Source organism: Rutilus rutilus, assembly GCF_951802725.1.
Source record: "Rutilus rutilus genome assembly, chromosome: 1".
Taxonomy (NCBI): domain Eukaryota; kingdom Metazoa; phylum Chordata; class Actinopteri; order Cypriniformes; family Leuciscidae; genus Rutilus; species Rutilus rutilus.
The window spans coordinates 48,812,619-48,831,945 of record NC_140209.1 but is presented as its reverse complement, the minus strand read 5'-3'; the positions used below and the strand labels follow the sequence as shown (position 1 = coordinate 48,831,945).

The following is a 19,327-nucleotide window of genomic DNA, read 5'->3' as shown; positions in this document are numbered from 1 at the left end:
CATTACCTTGTTCTTTAAGGGTGCTGTTTTAATAATATTGTTCTCAGATTGTTACTGTTATTTTGTTGAGTACAGTACAACAAATCTTTTTGTTGCATATATTGTACTTTTATGTTACTCAGTTTTGGCTGCCATAAATGAAAAACAAACTTAAAGAAATAAGTGTGGTTACTGTTTTGTATAAAAACTTTATGCATTCTTGAGCATAATTGTTTACTACTATTACATTTTAATATACATTTATATGTTTGCATTAAAATGTAATACCAGTTGAACCTAGAATAAAAATTGTAGTTTATAATATAACATTTGCATGAATGAGACGTACACGAAATGCTTGTAGACGATCTCTATGCCCCGCCCTCTTAAAGATTCCAGCACTGTGATTCGCTGCATGTCATCAGCTTTTGCTTATTTGGACCAATTGAAGTAATACACATCCCACTACGTAAAATCCTAACTGCTTATTTTCAAGAAAGGCCCCACAGATTTTTTTATAGGGAGTTGTCTGCAATGCCTAAATTAAAGTAGCAGGCAATTTTTTGTACAATCATGAACAAAAACAGAGATTGAGCGGAAAGCCCCATGATGGGAGGGATGTCACCGCGGTTGAGCAAATAACGACATGCACTTGACTTAAAACGCTGTTTTAATTATTTCTAATTACAGGCATATCAGCAGATTCCACGAATTTCCTCGGGTCCTTCTCCTGCAGAGTCATTTGACGCGTCAAATGAAAACATTTATTAGAGACTGCCCCAGCAATAATTATCACTTCTTGTCAAAAACAGACTGTTAACTCAACACTTCGAGTACAACATTAATTCAGCTTTTGGGGCAATATCTAAAAACAAAAGCCGCATTTTTAACCGCATTCACTCACTCGTCATGTTCAGGATGCGGTTGTTTGGACACAGCTAGCGCGCGACAGTTACATTACTGATCTGTGAATAAACTGAAACCTAAATAAACTAAGCAACACGACTGGTAGTGTAATATCGTTGTTATTGTAAGAGGCTTTAAGACTGTAACGTTAGATGTAATATTAGAGGAAGGAGAGCCTCATCATCAGTAAGTTACAGAGAGGAGGGTGATCTAGAGTTGGGCTACCGATCGCCGGTAGAGTGGATCGGGACGCAGGAGCACGGGGTACGGGGAGCGGAGCGGTGTCCGTGTCCATACCGAGACTGCTGGACGATAGCATGGCCGCCGGGAAGGCGTCAAGCAAACCGTCTCTCTGGCAGAACGAACGGCTCCGGTTCATCGTCTGCTTCTGCGGGGTCTTCGTGTGCTACTTTTACTATGGAATACTGCAGGAGACAATGTGAGTATGAAACAGCATTGCATTTGAAGAGCCTACTATCACATAGGATATAACACCGTTTCAGTTATCAGTTGCTATTATTGCACTGCAAGTAGTCTCTGTCCATGTGGTTGCAAGAGCAAGTAGAGAGTGGAAATGACCCTTTAGCAATTTCACCTTGCTTGTAACATATGTTACTTAACTCTCTGCATTCTTACAGTATATGACAGATTAGTATACTATGGTTAAGCCCGATGGCAGCTCTCTTGTCAGCCTCTTTCAGAGAAGGAGCTCTGATTTATCGCAGACAGTTGTTCTATTGTTCTCTATATGTGGCAAGCTCTTTTAACATGGATTTTCTCAACTTTTTGACTCCAAGGCTCACCTTTGTCCAAGACAATATTTGAAGGCTCTTCTAATCTAAGCTGATGTGCATTTGTTGGAATAAAAGCATATAAACTCAAAAGTATGATGTCAGTTTAATGTTGTAGCCTACATCTTTTTAGCATTTTAATTTATAAGTAACTCATTTACTTTCAGGCCTTATTTTGTCCTACCTGGGAGTTTGCTGAGGCCCCAAAGTTGGTCTCCGCTTGAGAACCACTGCTTTAAACTCACTAGTATCTAGGCCTATTAGTATAATATAATAAAGAATTAATGTAATTACTAGTATGTAATCTAAGACACTGGTTGAATTCTATCGGGAACTTTTGACTAGTGTGTTTTTCCTGTTGTTGCTAGTAATCATTCATTAGCTGCTAGTTCATACTCAAATTAATTCCAGTTTAAGTACTAATATAGTTACACTCACTAGGCAAATCGGTAACATTTACATATTATGTTACATGTTCTTACTTACCTTAGTAATAACAGTAAATTATGCATAATTACATGCAACTAACCCTCAACCAAACTCTAATTCTACCCTAACCCTATAGGAAGTACATAGTCATTACTCAGTACTTACATATATAATTACACTGTAACATTGATACCTTAAAATAAAGTGTAACCGCCATGGGTAAGATGAGCTAAAAATTGTTTCCACAAAGATCTATAATGACTAGTGTGTAAGTAGTATTTTACCGTTGTCTATTCAGTTTGTAGTAGAAAAACTAGACTAGATGCTTTACGTAACTATTTGAAAAGTTAGAAGTAACTAAGGATAAGTACTAGTACATAATGGTTAGTAAAATTGAAATGCGTACCAGCGACAATTGTAATATATACTAGTTTGAACCACAGATAACCAAAACAATGTCAGCAAACTCAAATGTACAAATTGATTGACAGATCGATAGGGTTTCGGATTGGCTAAACGGTGCATTTATTTATATATATATATATATATATATATATATATATATATAAATAAATAAATAAATTCACTTACATTACCTTATAGTTTCAGGTCAGAAGGTTTTCCCCTGTGTGTCTCTAAGTAACACAACCCAACCCTAAGGCCCGGTTTCACAGACATGACTTAGATTAAGCCAGGATTAGGCCTTAGTTCATTTAGGACATTTAACCTTCATCCTTCCCTTGCACTTTGTAACACATATTTACATGTAACACATATAAAAATGACCCAAAGCCCTAAAATTATGCTTTTTTTTTTAGGGAAGGATGAGGTAAGTAGCTTTTATAAACATGCCTTAGAAATAAAAACATTACTGGTGTGAATCTTGAGACACAACACTGACATATTAAGATCTGTCAGTGCAAGTTACTTTCAGTTAAAACGGCTCAAACGTACATTTTAGTCTGGGACTAGGCTTAAACCTTGTCTGTGAAACCGGGGGTAAGAACTTTTCCTTTTGATTCCTGGGGTGATCTAGTTTGTCAATAATGTAAAATATGTAAACAAATAATTATATAAATAAGTGGTGATATTCTTTTACAATTATTTTGCTATGCTTTTAACCATTTTATATCTACACAGTACATTTCAAAACCTCTCAGATGAGTTGACCTCTCAATGTCATGAAGACTTTAAAAAAAAAAAGAATTATCAAGCGCTAAAATTAGTTGCTGCGTTAAACAACCGTTTCTTCCCCAGCCACTGCTGGTTATTTATACCGCCAGTGATCATTAAGTATCCTTGTTCCAAACAGCTGTTCCCTTCAATCCCACAATACCTCTGTCTTCTTTTTCGTCCAGCACGCGAGGGGACTACACTCACGTGGGGAAGAAGGAGAAGTTTCGTTACGCCACCACCCTAGTCTTCATCCAGTGCATCATCAACGCTGCTTTCGCCAGACTCTGTGAGTCAAACCCTTGCATGTTCTGATAGAGTGTTTTGGAGATCACGTGTGATACGGAATAAATAGGTTGTGTCACATTATGGCACCACTTGTTTGCCTGTATGTGTTGCTGCATGTGTTTGAATTCCACTTGCAAGTAATTCTGCATTCTCTTTATGTTATGTTTGTAGTAATTCAGGTTTTTGAGAGCTCAAAGCAGGACCACACGAGAAGCTGGCTCTATGGCGTGTGTTCTCTGTCTTACCTGAGCGCTATGGTGTCCAGTAACTCTGCCCTGCAGTATGTCAACTACCCCACACAGGTCAGCAGCTCTTTACTCTCGTATCGCTCTCTCTCTCCCTCACAACATCATGCTCATGAGTCTTTCTTCCTTCTAGGTGTTGGGAAAATCCTGTAAACCAATTCCAGGTCAGTGTCCAAATACTTTTTGGGCTAAGGTAGCTGTCATTTTTCATCTCATCTGGATGTATTTTTGTTAAAGGGATAGTTCACTTTGAAATTAATTTTTGATATGTTTTAGCTTACCTCAAGGGCATCCAAGATGTAGGTGTCTTTGTTTCCGCAGTAGTTTCAATTTTGATATTTTTAGGTCAAACCGCTCTTGTCTGTCAGTCATATAATGCAGGTCGATGGTCACTGTCTCAAAACACGAGCACAGAGTCCAAATTAAAACAATTCCCCATCGTCCAAATGAAACAATTCCCCATCGTAAGTACACATTGATGGCCTAAGACACGAAACGAGCGGTTTGTGTGAGAAAACGAACAGTATTTATATCGTTGTTATCTCTTGAAAACAGCACACGTCCAAATGATCTGACGGCGCGAGCGGGTATAGATATATACATAGATGTCGCCTTGGCTACTGCAGTTCATTGGAACGAAACCGTAGCCAAGCGACATCTAGTGTATATATCTATACCCGCCAGCGGGCGGGTATAGATGTATACACTAGATGTCACCTTCGCTACTGCAGTTCATTGTAACGAAACCGTAGCCAAGGCGACATCTATGTATATATCTATACCCGCCCGCGCCGTCAGATCATTTGGACGTGTGCTGTTTTCAAGAGGTAAAAACGATATAAATACTGTTCGTTTTCTCACACAAACCGCTCGTTTCGTGTCTTAGGCCATCAATGTGTACTTACGATGGGGAATTGTTTAATTTGGACGATGGGGAATTGTTTTAATTTGGACTTTGTGCATGCTCTTTGAGACAGTGACCGTAGACCTGCATTATATGACTGACAGACAAGAACGGTTTGACCTAAAAATATCAAAATTGAAACTACTGCGGAAACAAAGACACCTACATCTTGGATGCCCTTGAGGTAAGCTAAAACATACCAAAATTTATTTTCAAAGTGAACTATCCCTTTAAGAGTGCACAATTTATGCTTGCCTCACATGTTCAAAGAAAGCGTATATTCCCATATGGCCATATTTTTTTTGGCTTATGTTTGTTGGCCATATGGCAATGGCATTCTCTTTGTTTCATGCACATTTTTCTTAACCACACAATAGAAACCTCTGCAGATTGATGGCATTGGTCACGTCTACTCATTGTGCTTGTGTCCCTCTGGTTCCACAGTGATGATTCTGGGTGTCACAATCCTGAGGAAGAAATATCCCATGGCGAAGTATCTGTGTGTGTTTCTAATCGTCGCCGGGGTCGCCCTCTTCCTCTACAAACCCAACAAAGGCTCCAGCGCATCAGATGATCACACATTTGGCTTTGGAGAGATGCTGCTGGTTGGGCTCTGTTTTAATCTGTTCTGTGTAGCATTTCCAGTGCTCTGTGTGAAGATGATCTGATGCGTGTTTCTTTGGTCGTAGCTGCTCTCTCTGACTCTGGATGGGCTGACAGGTGTATCTCAGGACCACATGAGGGCGCGCTTCCAGACGGGAGCCAATCACATGATGCTGAATGTTAACATGTGGTCCACACTGGTCCTGGGAGTAGGTGAGTTGTTAAAAAGAGGGTTCTGATAAATTATAGGAACATCGGTACTTTGTTAGTGAAGGTACTACTTATTAAAGATAAAAGACAATAGAATAAATATTTGCCACTTGGATTTATAGGAACATGTTAATAATACTGACCCCTCGGTCTGGGGTATATATTTGCATGTTCACAATATATTGTGATTGTTTTGCTGGCAATAAAATACGAATATTACGCTGATTTTAATGCTCGTCATTTTTGGCCATTAGGTTTACTGTGTCAGGTGAATTTATCCTTGTCACATAATTTGTTTGTATCAGATTAAGACATAATCCATTTTTGCTAATGAGGTTTAAACATCTAAATTTGATTCATGATTCAGTGAATCAATTAAAAAAATGGATTTATCTATTAATTTGTGTCATCACTCAATTGTTTATGGAAGTTTGGGGTCAGTAAGAATTTCTTATGAAACTAATATTTGTATTAATTGCATTCAGTTGATCAAAATGACAGTAAAGGCATTTGTAATGTTACAAAAGATCAGAGGCGGACAAAGTACACAGCTTCATTACTTGAGTAAAAGTACAGATACCCCTTGCTACATTTTACTCAAGTACAAGTAAAAGTACTACAGTCAGATGTCTACTTAAGTAAAAGTACTGAAGTACTTGTTTTTAAAAGTACTTGAGTATCAAGAGTACAAGAGTACATTTTCTAAATATTGCATTACTACTGCCACAGTGCTTACATTGGTAAACACAGCAAACACTTGAAGCGAAAACTATCATTAACTTGTTCAGAAAATTGAAATAGTCTGGCGAGGTGGGGCCACGGGTTGGCACATTCCCGGGATGGACCTGCTGCGTCTTCATCCATTGTTTCGTCCATGGTTTCGTCTCTTATCTAAATCTGACCGTGGAGTTGACTTTGGCGGAAAGCTGAAGGTGATCGCTGATAGGCTGTCCCAATCAGTGGCGCCTGCACAATCCAATCACGTTTGAGAGGGAAACAACAAATTGAGGGTTTCCGAGATTTTTCTTTTTTCCTTTTTTCTTTTTTGAAGAAGTAACGGGTACTCACGGTTATGGATACAAATATAGCGGAGTAAAGAGTACAATATTTGCCTCTCAAATGTACTTGAGTAAAGTCATGAGTACTCCCCAATAATGATACTCGAGTAAAGTACAGATCCCTCAAAATTGTACTTAAGTACAGTACTCAAGTAAATGTACTCCGTTACTGTCCGGCTCTGCAAAAGATTTTGATTTCTAATAAATTATGTTCTTTTGAACTGTTATGAAATAATCTTTGGAAAAATATTAAGCATGGTAATGATTCTGGAGGATCATGTGACACTGAAGACTGGAGTAATGATTTGACATCACAGGAATAAATTATATTTTATATATAATTTATATATTCATCGAAAATATTTACTTTAAATTGTAATAACAATATTACCCTAACTTTTCTTGCATTTCTGATCAAAGAAATGCAGCTTTGGTGAGCATAAGAGATTAAAAAACTAACTGACTAACTTCATGGTTTATAAATCGTATACTAGTATTTCCATCAGACCAGAGCTCATTGTCAGTACATCTTCCTCCAGCAGGGGGAGCTCTGGCTCTATTAGTCTTGGTGGTGTTATTATTTCAGGGTTGACAGAAGCAACCCTGCTGATCTCCAGCAGCTGTTCAGTCGGTCTGCCTCAGCTCTGAAAGGCATCTGTTCCTCACTTTTAATCTTTAATCTCATCACACATGCAGCAAACTTCCTTCCTTCCAAACCACTCATTATGAATCCAGAGCTGTCCTGTGGTGCTCTCTGAAGTTATTGTCAAGTTTCTCTTTTAACTAGGCAAATGCAAAATGATACAGAGTCCAGAATTAACACTCATCAAGCCCAAATGCAAGTAAAAATGGGCTTTGGAGAGTAAAGTTATTTGCCAACCTCATGGCTATATTATATACATATACTCATACATACATAAAATCTACTAAATAAACAACATCTCTTGCTCACTCTTTCTTTCTGCATAGCTGTGCTGTGGAGCGGGGAGGTGTGGGAGTTTTTGACATTTACTGACCGCCATCCTGCCATCATCTATAATATCCTCCTGTTCGGTATCACTAGCGCTCTTGGACAGGTGGGTTTACATTAGAACAGCACCATCATTTATTCATTCATTCACACACAAAAATAGTAATAGTACATAATAGTTGATAATCCAGGGTTTAAACATTTATCCTCCTCTTTCTTCATCTAGACATTCATCTTCATGACTGTGGTGTATTTTGGACCACTCACATGTTCCATCATCACTACGACACGGAAGTTCTTCACCATCCTGGGATCAGTGCTGCTCTTTGGGAACGTCATCAGCACTCTGCAGTGGTTTGGCACCATCCTTGTCTTCCTTGGTGAGTGAAACTCTTATTTGTCTTATATTGATTATTTACATAAAACTATATTAAATGATTAATAATCAAGTACCGTCTAAAAGTTTGTTTTTGAAAGAAGTCTCTAATGCTCACTGGCTGCATTTTAAATCTGCACGATTAATTGTTAAAAGATCACGATCTCGATTCAAACACCCACATGATCTTATTCCTTAATGACAGAGAGAGCAGTTGTCAGGAATAGGTATGAAACCGCTTTTCATCCACACAGTATCATTATTTCTGTTACAAATACTCATATTATTACAGAAGTACTGGGATAAGAGTTTATAGTTCGGATATAAACACTGATGTCTATGGTAGTGATCAAAAGAGTAAATCACCTTTTTAAAGGAATTTGGCATGTCAAATAACGATTGTATTGATTACATCGTTACGCCACCATGTGGCGACAAGTGACTGTTAAATTTATTTGTCATTGAATCAATCATTCAAGATTCTTTCAAAAGCCTTGATTCATCCAGTAATCAAACAAGTGAATTATTTGAGTGAGTCATTGAATCATTCGTTTAAACAGAGTTTAAAAACTCAGAGTTCAAATTAATTAAACATTTTCAAATAGACTGCAGCAATTAACATTTTGTCAACCTCTAGTAAATTATCCTACATGTTATTTTGTTATCAGAATCACAATCTCTATTTGAAAACAAAAAAATGATGATTCTTAATTTATCCAGAATTGTGCGGATCGAACTGAATTTGTTTGATTAAAAATAGAGCTGGGCAACAATTAACTGCATCCGAAATAAAAGTTTGTGTTTACATAATATTTGTGCGTGTACTGTGTATAATTATTTAGTATATATAAATACACACACATGCATGTATATATTTAAGAAATATTTGCATGTATAGTGTGTGTGTATATATATATATATATATATATATATATATATATATATATATATATATATATATATATATATATATATATATATATATATATATATATACAAAATAATTATGCACAGTACACACACATATATTATGTAAACACAAACTTTTATCTTGGATGCGATTAATCGCTGCCCAGCACTAATTAAAAATTAAGTAAAAACAGTCATATTGTGAACATTTTTATATTTTAAAATGCTATTTATTCGCATCATTACTCCAGTCTTCAGTGTCACATGATCCTTCAGAAATCATTCTAATATGATGATTTGATGCTCAAGAAACATTTCTTATTATCAATGTTGGAAACAGTTGGGCTGCTTAAAATTTTTGTGGAAACAGATCAATTTTTTCAGGATTTCTTGATGAATATAAAGTTGAAAAGAACAGCATTTGTTTGAAATAGAAATCTTTTGTAACAACGTAACAGTCTTTGGTCAAAAGTCTGTCACTTTTGATCAGTTTAATGCGTCATTGCTGAATAAAAGTATTCATTTATTTTTAATCTTACTGACCCCAAACTTTTGAACGTTAGTGTATATAATTAAAAAGTATAAAATATGTATTTTAGTTTATTTAAAAAAAAAAAAAAAAAAAGTAGCCTAAATGAATAAAATTAAGTTCAAACATAGGTACATTTTTAGATTTGTTTACAAAATTAATTTGAAGAATTTAAGCATAACGTTTTTGATCAAACACAGTTGCCTAGACTTTTTGACTGGTCGGGTACATCTAAGCTTGTTAAAGTTGAGTTCTGTGTTTAACAGTACTAATAATCAGTCCGGAGCTGGATGGCCATAATGAGCAGATATATAATAAGCTCAACCATGACTCTGCTCTCTCTTTCAGGCCTTGGACTGGATGCCAAATTTGGAAAGTCTCCTAAGAAGACGACACACTGAAGACTGGAACCCTGTGCGTGTGTGTGTGTGTGAGTGAGTGTGTGCGCGCACATGCGTACATGTATGCCTGCATCTGAACCCTTGAGACATAGACATTTATTACACTTTACAACACTAATTCCATGATTGGTGTACTTCAGAGATGATGTTTTTAGCACTCAAAATATTGTTGATGTTCTGAACATTTAATAATGGGATATATTTAACCCATCATCTCTCAAAATGGAATCCATGGTAACAGAGGTACAGTGCAAATATGTGTCTGTGCCTAATCATAATCTGTCATGCTCATAGGGCGAAATCAAAAAGAGAAAGGTTAAAGGTATTTAAAACCGTAGTCTAAAAAAAATGCACATGCTGATTGTACTTCCTGGAAGGCTTCCTCCAGCGGGGCAACCACAGAATTTTTTAGCTACCCCGATTCGTATTTATATATACATCTCCAAGTAATTTGAGAAATGTGGATTCAGACAGGTGGGTTCTGCCTTAATTTAGGTGGTGAAGTCTGATGGTCATTGCATTCCCCAGGAAGTGTGTGTGTGTGTGGTGGTTTACTTTGTGTATGTAATGCACAAACACCTGTAAAGATGAATTATTTGTCAAAACATGGCTTTTTCATACCAGATGTCATATTTATATTCATGTGTCTCATGTCTTGTTTTGAAGTCAGCAAAGCAAATGTTTAGAAAGTTGACATTTTTTACGAAACAATCATCTGCATTATAATGCATCCTTGTGTCAGAATAAAAATGGAATTTTATAGATTCATTCTACTCTGCATCTCTGGTACGAAGGGATCTGTTTGGAAATAAAAGGGAAACTCAATCAGGTTGCAAAGAAGATGCTGTTGACCAGCTGTCATAGGGGAACGTCTGCCAAAAACGCTGCTCGTGTCTGCCAGCATCATGTTCTCGCTCTGTTTGGGGAGAGAAAAACATCCAAATGACATTAAACACACACCCTGGACGTGAACGGGTTTGTGTTTTCAATCGCACCTTTTAAAGTGCACGTCTTGTTGCGGTTGATGGTTGCTACAAAACACATCAGTGGCGTCGAGAACGCATTGACTTGAATGGACTGGAGCTGAAGATGCAGTTAAACTGGATGAAATGTACCTGACGAGAGTCAGCCATCCACCTCTCATAATCGTGATCACAATGGAGAACAGTCGCCGTTTGCTTAGCAGGAACTCTGAGGAAAGGTTAATGTGCAATTCAAAGCAGAAAATGAAATTGGAGGGAAACAAACACGGCCGGATGTCAAGAAGGCAATCTGATTAAAAGAGCCCGCAGAGGAGAACTGGCAGCGCAGCAAAACTACATTTCCACACTCACCGTTTGAACAAGCTGCCCTGAGGCTGTCCTCGCTAAAACGATGATGAAGAGCTTTTCTCCTTTTTCTCTTTCTCTCTGTTATTTTACTGTCTCATGCTCGTTTTTTAGATGAGCACTTTTAGGCTATGTAAATGGGAATTTTAAAGGTGGTTTTGTTAACGCTTGCCGTGAATATAAAGAAGCGAAAGCACAGGATGATATGCTTCTGACAGTTGTGCTAGTTCAGAGGAAGGTTCAGAAATCTGTGACAGTGCTGCTTTTCAGGAAAAGTGTCTATTACCAGTCCATGGATGTGTGCTATCATAAACGTATCCATCATGTAAACTAACAAGAGTATTTTGGAAGGGCAGCATCTATCGTTGACTTGTTTAGAATTGCAATTACAATAGCTTTGTGCAATGTAAGATAATTATATTGTGTTAATGCAATACACAAACCTATTTCGGTTTATGCAATAAATAAACTTTACATTAAAATAAACTCAACATATTAGCATAACTTGTTATATATTGATAGAGGATTTATGTTTACAAATCTAGATTTGTTCAAATCAATTTAGTAAGTGCCTATAATTTGCAGTCAGTAGAGTATGTTGTCTGTGTATTATATTTACAGGCAAAATAGTAGTATTAATAGGCAAAATAGGGACGAATGTGCTTAATTGTCATGAAAATAATAATGCCACAACGCAAAATAGGCTAAGCTTTAACCTTAATCAATAACCTTAATTTTTTATTATTATTATCTTTAATCTTTGAGGTGAAATGTGACACAACAACACAACTCATTTATTGTCTTAAAAGAGCAACTCGGGTGAAAGATCATTTAAAAGTGCTCAGAGAACCAGGTGAAAAACTAGAGATAATAAAACTATAAACTACAGATAATATCCTATCTATTGTTTGACAAAGAGAAAAAATGTATGCGTGATTCATATTTGCCCATTTAAAATTATATTTCTCATTAGTAACAATGTAAAACACAATTACGACCTAGAACGACCTTCTAGTCTAAAGTCCTTAAATGTTCTTTCTGATGTGGGATCAGATATCTAACATCAACAGTGTTCGTGCGAACTCGCAAACTGACCCTAGATCAGATCCGATTCAGCGACCAGTAAGAACCCAGTACCGCGCCTTCGAATGGGTATCCACAGCATCGCCTTTACAAAATACCTCCGCATATAATCATATTATAATTTATTTATCACTTTTATTATCAGTATTTGGTTAACATTTTAATTATTACACTGTTATACGTATTTATTAACTGAAACGAGATGACAACGTTTGTCTAACTATAAAATAACAAATCAGGCAAACTCAATAAGACCCCCGTGGACCGTGTCCTATTCTCTCAGTATTGAAGCTGTCCTGATAGAGCTCTCGAACGGGCCACGTTCAGTTCCTTTATTTCCGTACATTTTTGGGAGAACTTAAATCATCTCATCAATCAAAATGCTGAGCACGGTCAGCCGGCAACTCAGAAGCCACCCTGCCGTAAGTGAATTATGATTTCAGGACGAGTTATTCTGTTATAGACGATGGCAAGAGCGAGTTGCGCAAACGTTGTCGCTAGCCTGTTAGCTAGACGTGCCACCAGTTTAGATATTTACACCGCTGAATAAACAAATTAATCCTTAAATATGTTTTTATATTACACGGCAAATCCTGGAAATATCAGGAATTTTAAAAGTGTGGTTCCCAGGTCTTGAAAAGTAATGGAAATTATTAAAACAATAAAAGTTCATGGAAATGTCAGTTCTAAAATATTTGATCGGATATAAATGTTTCGTGTTTTGGTGCAATCTCAATAAGATTAATGAATAAAAACGACTGTCAGCAACTAACTTATGGAAATCCAAAAGGTCAATGAGTTGTTTTTTTGTTCTTGTTTTTTTAATTGAATTAATATTGCGCATGCAGTTTCGTACAATTGCAGATATTGAAAATGTTTCAATTAATAACATTAGGTTCAGAATAAGTTTTCAATCGGGTATAAAATATACATAAAATAAATATATTGTAAAGCTCACAAAATGTTCATGTTGAGTTGCAACAACTACACAAACGTGTCAAACAGTCACGACCGTCACAAGTAAACAACACACTTTCCTATTGTAATGGACTAGCCGCATGTTTATTGCGAGTCTTTATGTGAGTAATTACATGAACCTTAAATTAGCTTGAAATTAAATGCCATTGAAGCGAGTTTAGTTTTATGTGTCACAGGAGGCCTGCGTGTCACATGACCGCTCAAGGACGAGCGTGTTAAACTGAGGACAGACTGACAAGCAGGGACGCGGGAAGTGGGGGTGCTGGGGGTGCTGCAGCACCCCCTGTTTTCACAGAATTGTAAATGCAATGCATATGTTAGTTCATTAAAATGTATTCATTTTTAGCATTTAGTCATTTATTTGTAATAAACACTTTAAGTGGGCTATTTAAAAATTGTTATATATGTTAAATTATGTTTTTAAAACATAAGCGCAGAGTGTAGGTGTGTGTGTGTCGAAAGAATTTGTCCGCAGCTGCAAAAAAAAAAAAAAAAAAAAAAAAAAAAAAACAGTCAAAAACCCCACTGTTAGTGTTTTGTAAGGAACAGGCAAATATGTAAAATATAGCAGGAGACATTTTAATTGTTTACTAATAATAATTGTTATTTTTTTTATGTCAGTGTGGGCTATAGCCACGAAGTTGACGAATCGCGATCTTCGCAGCGCCAGAGAGAAATGCACATTTCATACGAATTAGGCCTACATAAGCAGCGCAGTCTGTTTTCTTTCGTTTTGAATTGTTCTGCTTAAAAGTAGACATTTCAAGCTATCTATATGTCTCAGGTCTGTGATGCGATGTGAGGCTACCTTATAGGCCTATACGCTGAGTTTCGGTTCATTATGAGACGAGCTCCAGGTTCGCCAGCGCCTCCGTGTCCTGATAATCTATTTTCTAATAGCCTTCTTATTTATTAAAACCAGACAATTTTTTTGATGAAACATCGATTAAAATTAAGATACAATTAATACAAAACGAAATTAAATTTAAAGACAGGCTTTGTGCTTTCAGTTTGAGGTCTCTGTGAAAGTTTTAAAACATTCGTTTAGTGCCGCTTTAGAGCGCTCACGTCCGTAGCTGAGAACTGTCTGTAACATGTTTTTTTCTTTTTTTTGTGAAATAAATTTCTAAAAAAATGCGACTTAGTCCAGTGCGACTTAAGCTATAGGCCTATATGTTTTTTCTTCCTCGTGACGCATTTTTTGACTGATATGCGACTCTGGAGCGAATTATAAAATAGGCTACGGTAAGTTATTTATTATTTTTGTGCAAATGTCCCATAAAGTCCCATCCTTTAAGGATTAATTTATGTCCCGTTGACCGGTCCATTCCGTTACGAATAAAAGCAGAATCAATAAAGTAAAAAATGTGATGTGCAGTCAGGTTTAAGTGTGTGCTATTTGAACAAGTGTTCTCACTGATACGTTTGTTGTGATACGCGGAGATTTGACGAGTTTTATAGTCATGATATTGTTTCTCATTCAAAAGTGGTGACGCCCCCCCCCCCCCCCCCCCCCAAAAAAAAAAAAAAATCAGCACCCCCAACCTAAAACCTCTTCCTGCGCCCCTGCTGACAAGTGTGGCCTAAAAACACTCACTTTTAAACTATTAGAGCCATTTACTTCGTATTGTTTGTATTATTATTTTTTTGTTAGTCAACCCTATATTATAATTTAATGACTAATGTTTTTAAATCTTGGCTGGGAATGATCTCCTAACCACTAACAGTTTCTGAAGACTGAGAAGGCATTTGCTTGTAAAGGTTTGAAGCAGAGAAACTCTAATGTATTATTTGTGTCATTTAAGGCCATGAAGCAACATTTGTGAACAATTTTATGTAACGGTAATGTCAGTCATTACTGTATAGCCTTATCTAGATCTGTGGTTCTCACCTGGAGGTCTATAATATGGCTTTGTACATTTTACTTTTGTACAATAAGTGAATTATAGGGTTGTTAACTGTTATACAAAGTAAAATTGGCATCCTGAAGCCAAACCCAGTTGAGACACCAGACACTAGATGGTCATCAGCCATAATTTCAAAGTTTAATGCATCACCTTCAAGTCACAGTTGCTTTATATATCTTTTGTTTTGTTTTTTGTTCATCTCTCACCATAGTTGATCCCACTTTTCATTTTCATTGGCGGTGGATGCACCATGTCTCTGACATATCTGGCTCGCCTGGCCTTGCGTAACCCAGATGTCTGGTAAGCGTCTGTTCTACAGAAGATACAAGTCCATTAATCACCTGTCTCTCACAATGGATACAAAAACATAACTGAAAGGCCTCATTCCTTTTTTTAATTGAAGAGCTATAGGCTCTATGCACGAACGCTGCTGACGTATTTCCGGTAGGATCTCAGCCAGCGTCTTTACTTCCGCATAGCGCGTTCTATAGGACAATTCACTTCAATAAAATTCATTTTCTCAGAAACGGAGACAACGATTTTAGAAACTGATTCGCTAGTCGGATTTCGCGCGATATGAGAGAATACTCACCCTCAAAGTTGTTGATGTAGCTCGTAATTTATAATTTAAAGAACTTCTCTTTTATACTCATGTGTGACAGTTTAACTGCCTTACAATATTGTTAACTTCATTCACGTTAACCGCTGGAAGTTTTTGTAAACAGCGAGTGTAATTTGCCATTATCTCCACCTAATGCAAAAACTGCTTCTGACGCAGCACCGGATGTAACTGGGCGGGCTGAGACAAAACGCGGAAGCGATCGTGCATAGAGCCTATTGCTGTTAAGATCGAACACCGTGTCTACACCAGACGTGAGTGGCGCAACACAACAAAAGCAAATAGAACCCATTATAATAAGTGATTCTGTCTACACTCGATGCGTCACGACTGATTCTCGACAATAAACAGATGCCCCCATCTATTTCTGACGTACTTCAAGCACTCACGCTACTCCTGACACAAAGAACAAATGGATTTGCAACAGTTGCTTTGTCGAGTGTAGACAGCCTTAAGCTGATGCTGCGCAATGCCACAAAAACTTGTGACTCTTCATACCTTGACATAATCAATTGTGAGAGAACAACAGTGCTGATCAGATGTTCATGTCAACTCTTTTGTTCGGTTTTATCATGCGTGCCTTGTTTATTTGTGCACTCATTTGCTTCATATCCACAGCTGGGACAGAAAGAACAACCCAGAGCCCTGGAATAAAATGGCGCCCACTGATCAGTACAAGGTATGATACATGCGCATTGATCATTTAAACTCAATTGTCCTGGGTTCAGCCCAAGCTCTATCGACAGCATGTGTGGATATCTCTTGAATACCACAGAAAATAATTTGGATTTGTACTTCAGTTTGAAACGGTTGCATTCACAGTAAAGCACTTTGAATGGAAGCCTATGAAATGAGCCACTGCAGGGCTCAACTTATATATATTTTTTTTAAAGTGACCGTAATGTTTATGTGCCACAATATAACATTCACAAGTAGGCATGAGAAAACTGAGCTTATCAATAAAGACAATTCAGTAACATAGTGTGAGCCATGACGGTTGTTTTTATGAAAATCCATTCGATATTACTATGCTATAATAATATAAAAATTAAATATACATTATATAGTACATTACATCAAATTACAGCCTTTTCTCTTTTTACTTGGATTTGGTTCTTACAGAGTATTAATTTTGGAACCGGTGTACAACTATTCATGAGCTTCGATTTGGTCACATCGTTGCATCTAAATATTGTTTTCACAGTCGTACACCGTCATTTGGTCGCACTGTAGAGCCCTGCATTACATTAGGATAAACGTTAGAAACTCAACCATGTTAACATGACACTGGCGTCACGATAACTTTTTACAAGGGTGAACCTGCTAAATATGTTTTGGAGCTTTACAGCTCAAACAGCACATTTTTTTTTTGTACTGAAGAATTATTATAATTGCTTAAAACAACACATTGAACTGTGCATTTCTACATTTAGAGCTTCTGGAATAGACTTGCATTGTAACCGCATTACCTTGAACACGATTTTGGATTAGTTTCAATGAGCTGAGGGGACAAGTCTCAGTTGTAATCTGTGGTAATTGATAAAATTGTTTTGATTCAGAACATTCTATTTAATGTGATGATAAAGCACTTTGAGATGTTTAGCATCCAGTAAGCGACAGTAATTTTGAGTTTGAAATCTAACTGACCAGCATATGTGGTGTTAGTAAAACACTTAAACGCGCCATTGTTGTTGGAGCGCCTATGGGGATCCTATTAAAAGATGTGACTGAAGGACCGTATCAGGACCTAATCTAAGATCTTAATGAGTTTAATTCATTAAGCGCTTCATAAGCTCATTTTATGTGTGCTGTTAGTTAGTACAAATCTAATCAAGCTTGTGTCTTAATGTGTATTTGATGTGGAGTAGAGTTCAAGTTCAATACATACACAGGCAGCTGAGTTAATGGATTTTGCTGAGTGCATAATGTTAACCTGCTTATTTTGTATCATCACTTTTTTGTTTTCCCATTTCAAGTTCTACGCAGTGAACATGGACTACAGCAAGCTGAAGAAGGACCGTCCTGACTACTAAACATGTCCAGTGCTGGACCAAAGGCTTAAAATCAAATTAAAGAACAAGAAGAAGTCCGCACACTTTTCCTCAACGGCCCTTGTTCCTATATTAATTTATGCAAAGAGACTAAATTGCACAAAATGTTGTTTTTGCTTATCTGGATCCCTTTTTAACGTCTATGATGTCTCTTGTATTTTCTTCCCATTCTTTGTAGTCAGAAACGATTAATAAAGGGTTTTCTCCCACATACATTGAAAAAACAGTTGACGAGTCATGATTATGTTGGTGCTTGTATGAAATTTAGTACGAGCTTTACCGTGCTGACCTACAGAAAGCTGCGTGGTTTGAAGCCGACTTCTGTCCGAGCTGTGCTCCATACATTTCTACGCTGTTGATAATGGGTAATGGATGTTTTCTGCACATGAATTTTCACTAATGTGACTGCACCAGAAGGTTATGTTCACACTGCACACAAAACTGATTTAAATTTCACATCTGATCTTTGATTTGCTGTCCATATTTCTATTTTGCAAGAGATTAAATCTGGTCTGTTTGTTCAGTCATTGTAGTCAATATCCACTATATCAGTGATTAGAATAGCAACAGCTTTTCTTCCTCCTTGTGACGTACATCTGAGTGTAACGGATTACTGAAAAAGAACAAATGTAGGGCGGGGATTTGGTTCTATACATCAGATGGTGGTTGGATTTTGAAATGGGCCGTTGCACTTAAAATTGGTGGCAGATGAATGCAAGAAATTAGGTGCATTTTAATTTCATGCCAACTTTAACCATGATTGATTTTGTGATTCCAGAAGGTTTAAGTACTGTGCTCTTCAATATATGTAATAGTTATTTATGTAATATAGTTGATTATTTCAATATAACAATAATTCTTTAAATAAAAGCAATACTTCTTGGAGCAACCATGTAGCACAGTGGTTCTCATCCAGGGGTCCGGGGCCCACTAAGGCACCTCGGCAACCTTTCAAGGGAGCCACTGCTATATGTTTGCTCTAGTAGCGCACAAGATGTTTTCTTCCACAGCTGAGAGTAGTGAGATGTTAACATGAAGAAATGTTGCCTTTGTCCTTGTCCATCATGTTATCAGGTTGTGTTACTAACCTCATGAGGCGCATACATCAGCACTAAGATGATAAAACTGATTTGAGCCAGATTTTTTTTAGAATTCTTTTTGCCTGTTTGAACAGTGTGGTTACATTGTGCTTCACCTAATAATTTCAGTTGTATGCTATATGGTGCATATTGGTGACAGTAGTTTAAGCCCACTTAAAGCAAAACTGGAAAGTCATTTTTTAAAGTTGGCATGAAATGAAAATTATTTTGATTAAAGATTATGATGGTTTATCATAAATCATTTATAGCCTAATAAACATTGCAACGCAATATTCCATACAACAATAAGAATAGTCTATTTTGATTTCATGATGTCTTTAAAAAGAACTAGTCTCACTACTGCTTTCCTGCATGATTGAACTTGGTTGCTGCTTTGTGTCATGATTATGTTGGTGTTTGTATCAATGATTCTGAGACTTCCACATATAGATAAAAGTGTGATTGCAGAATCAAATTTCCAGAACCGAATGCCATTAAACTCCTCCAGAAT

General features: G+C 36.9%; 2 protein-coding genes across 2 annotated transcripts; both read left to right on the top strand.

The window, feature by feature from the left end:
- The first annotated feature begins 496 nt into the window (after positions 1 to 496).
- slc35b1 (solute carrier family 35 member B1) lies at positions 497 to 10,539 on the top strand. Its single transcript, XM_084420358.1, has 9 exons — positions 497 to 1,324; positions 3,464 to 3,567; positions 3,738 to 3,868; positions 3,945 to 3,975; positions 5,160 to 5,320; positions 5,405 to 5,531; positions 7,556 to 7,662; positions 7,783 to 7,936; positions 9,719 to 10,539. The coding sequence occupies exons 1-9, from the start codon at positions 1,203 to 1,205 to the stop codon at positions 9,769 to 9,771; spliced, it is 990 nt and encodes a 329-aa protein (XP_084276484.1). The 5' UTR covers positions 497 to 1,202; the 3' UTR covers positions 9,772 to 10,539.
- Positions 10,540 to 12,253: 1,714 nt separating this feature from the next.
- ndufa4a (NDUFA4 mitochondrial complex associated a) lies at positions 12,254 to 17,963 on the top strand. Its single transcript, XM_084420387.1, has 4 exons — positions 12,254 to 12,604; positions 15,279 to 15,367; positions 16,305 to 16,365; positions 17,663 to 17,963. The coding sequence occupies exons 1-4, from the start codon at positions 12,563 to 12,565 to the stop codon at positions 17,717 to 17,719; spliced, it is 249 nt and encodes an 82-aa protein (XP_084276513.1). The 5' UTR covers positions 12,254 to 12,562; the 3' UTR covers positions 17,720 to 17,963.
- The last annotated feature ends 1,364 nt before the right edge of the window (positions 17,964 to 19,327 follow it).

Excerpts from the sequence above, each read along its gene's own strand:
- slc35b1 (XM_084420358.1), top strand. The coding sequence starts at position 1,203 with ATGGCCGCCGGGAAGGCGTCAAGCAAACCGTCTCTCTGGCAGAACGAA. Across the intron at positions 3,568-3,737 it reads CGCTGCTTTCGCCAGACTCT|TAATTCAGGTTTTTGAGAGC; the intron begins GTGAGTCAAACC and ends TTATGTTTGTAG. Across the intron at positions 7,663-7,782 it reads TCACTAGCGCTCTTGGACAG|ACATTCATCTTCATGACTGT; the intron begins GTGGGTTTACAT and ends TTCTTCATCTAG.
- ndufa4a (XM_084420387.1), top strand. The coding sequence starts at position 12,563 with ATGCTGAGCACGGTCAGCCGGCAACTCAGAAGCCACCCTGCC. Across the intron at positions 12,605-15,278 it reads AACTCAGAAGCCACCCTGCC|TTGATCCCACTTTTCATTTT; the intron begins GTAAGTGAATTA and ends CTCTCACCATAG. Across the intron at positions 16,366-17,662 it reads CGCCCACTGATCAGTACAAG|TTCTACGCAGTGAACATGGA; the intron begins GTATGATACATG and ends TCCCATTTCAAG.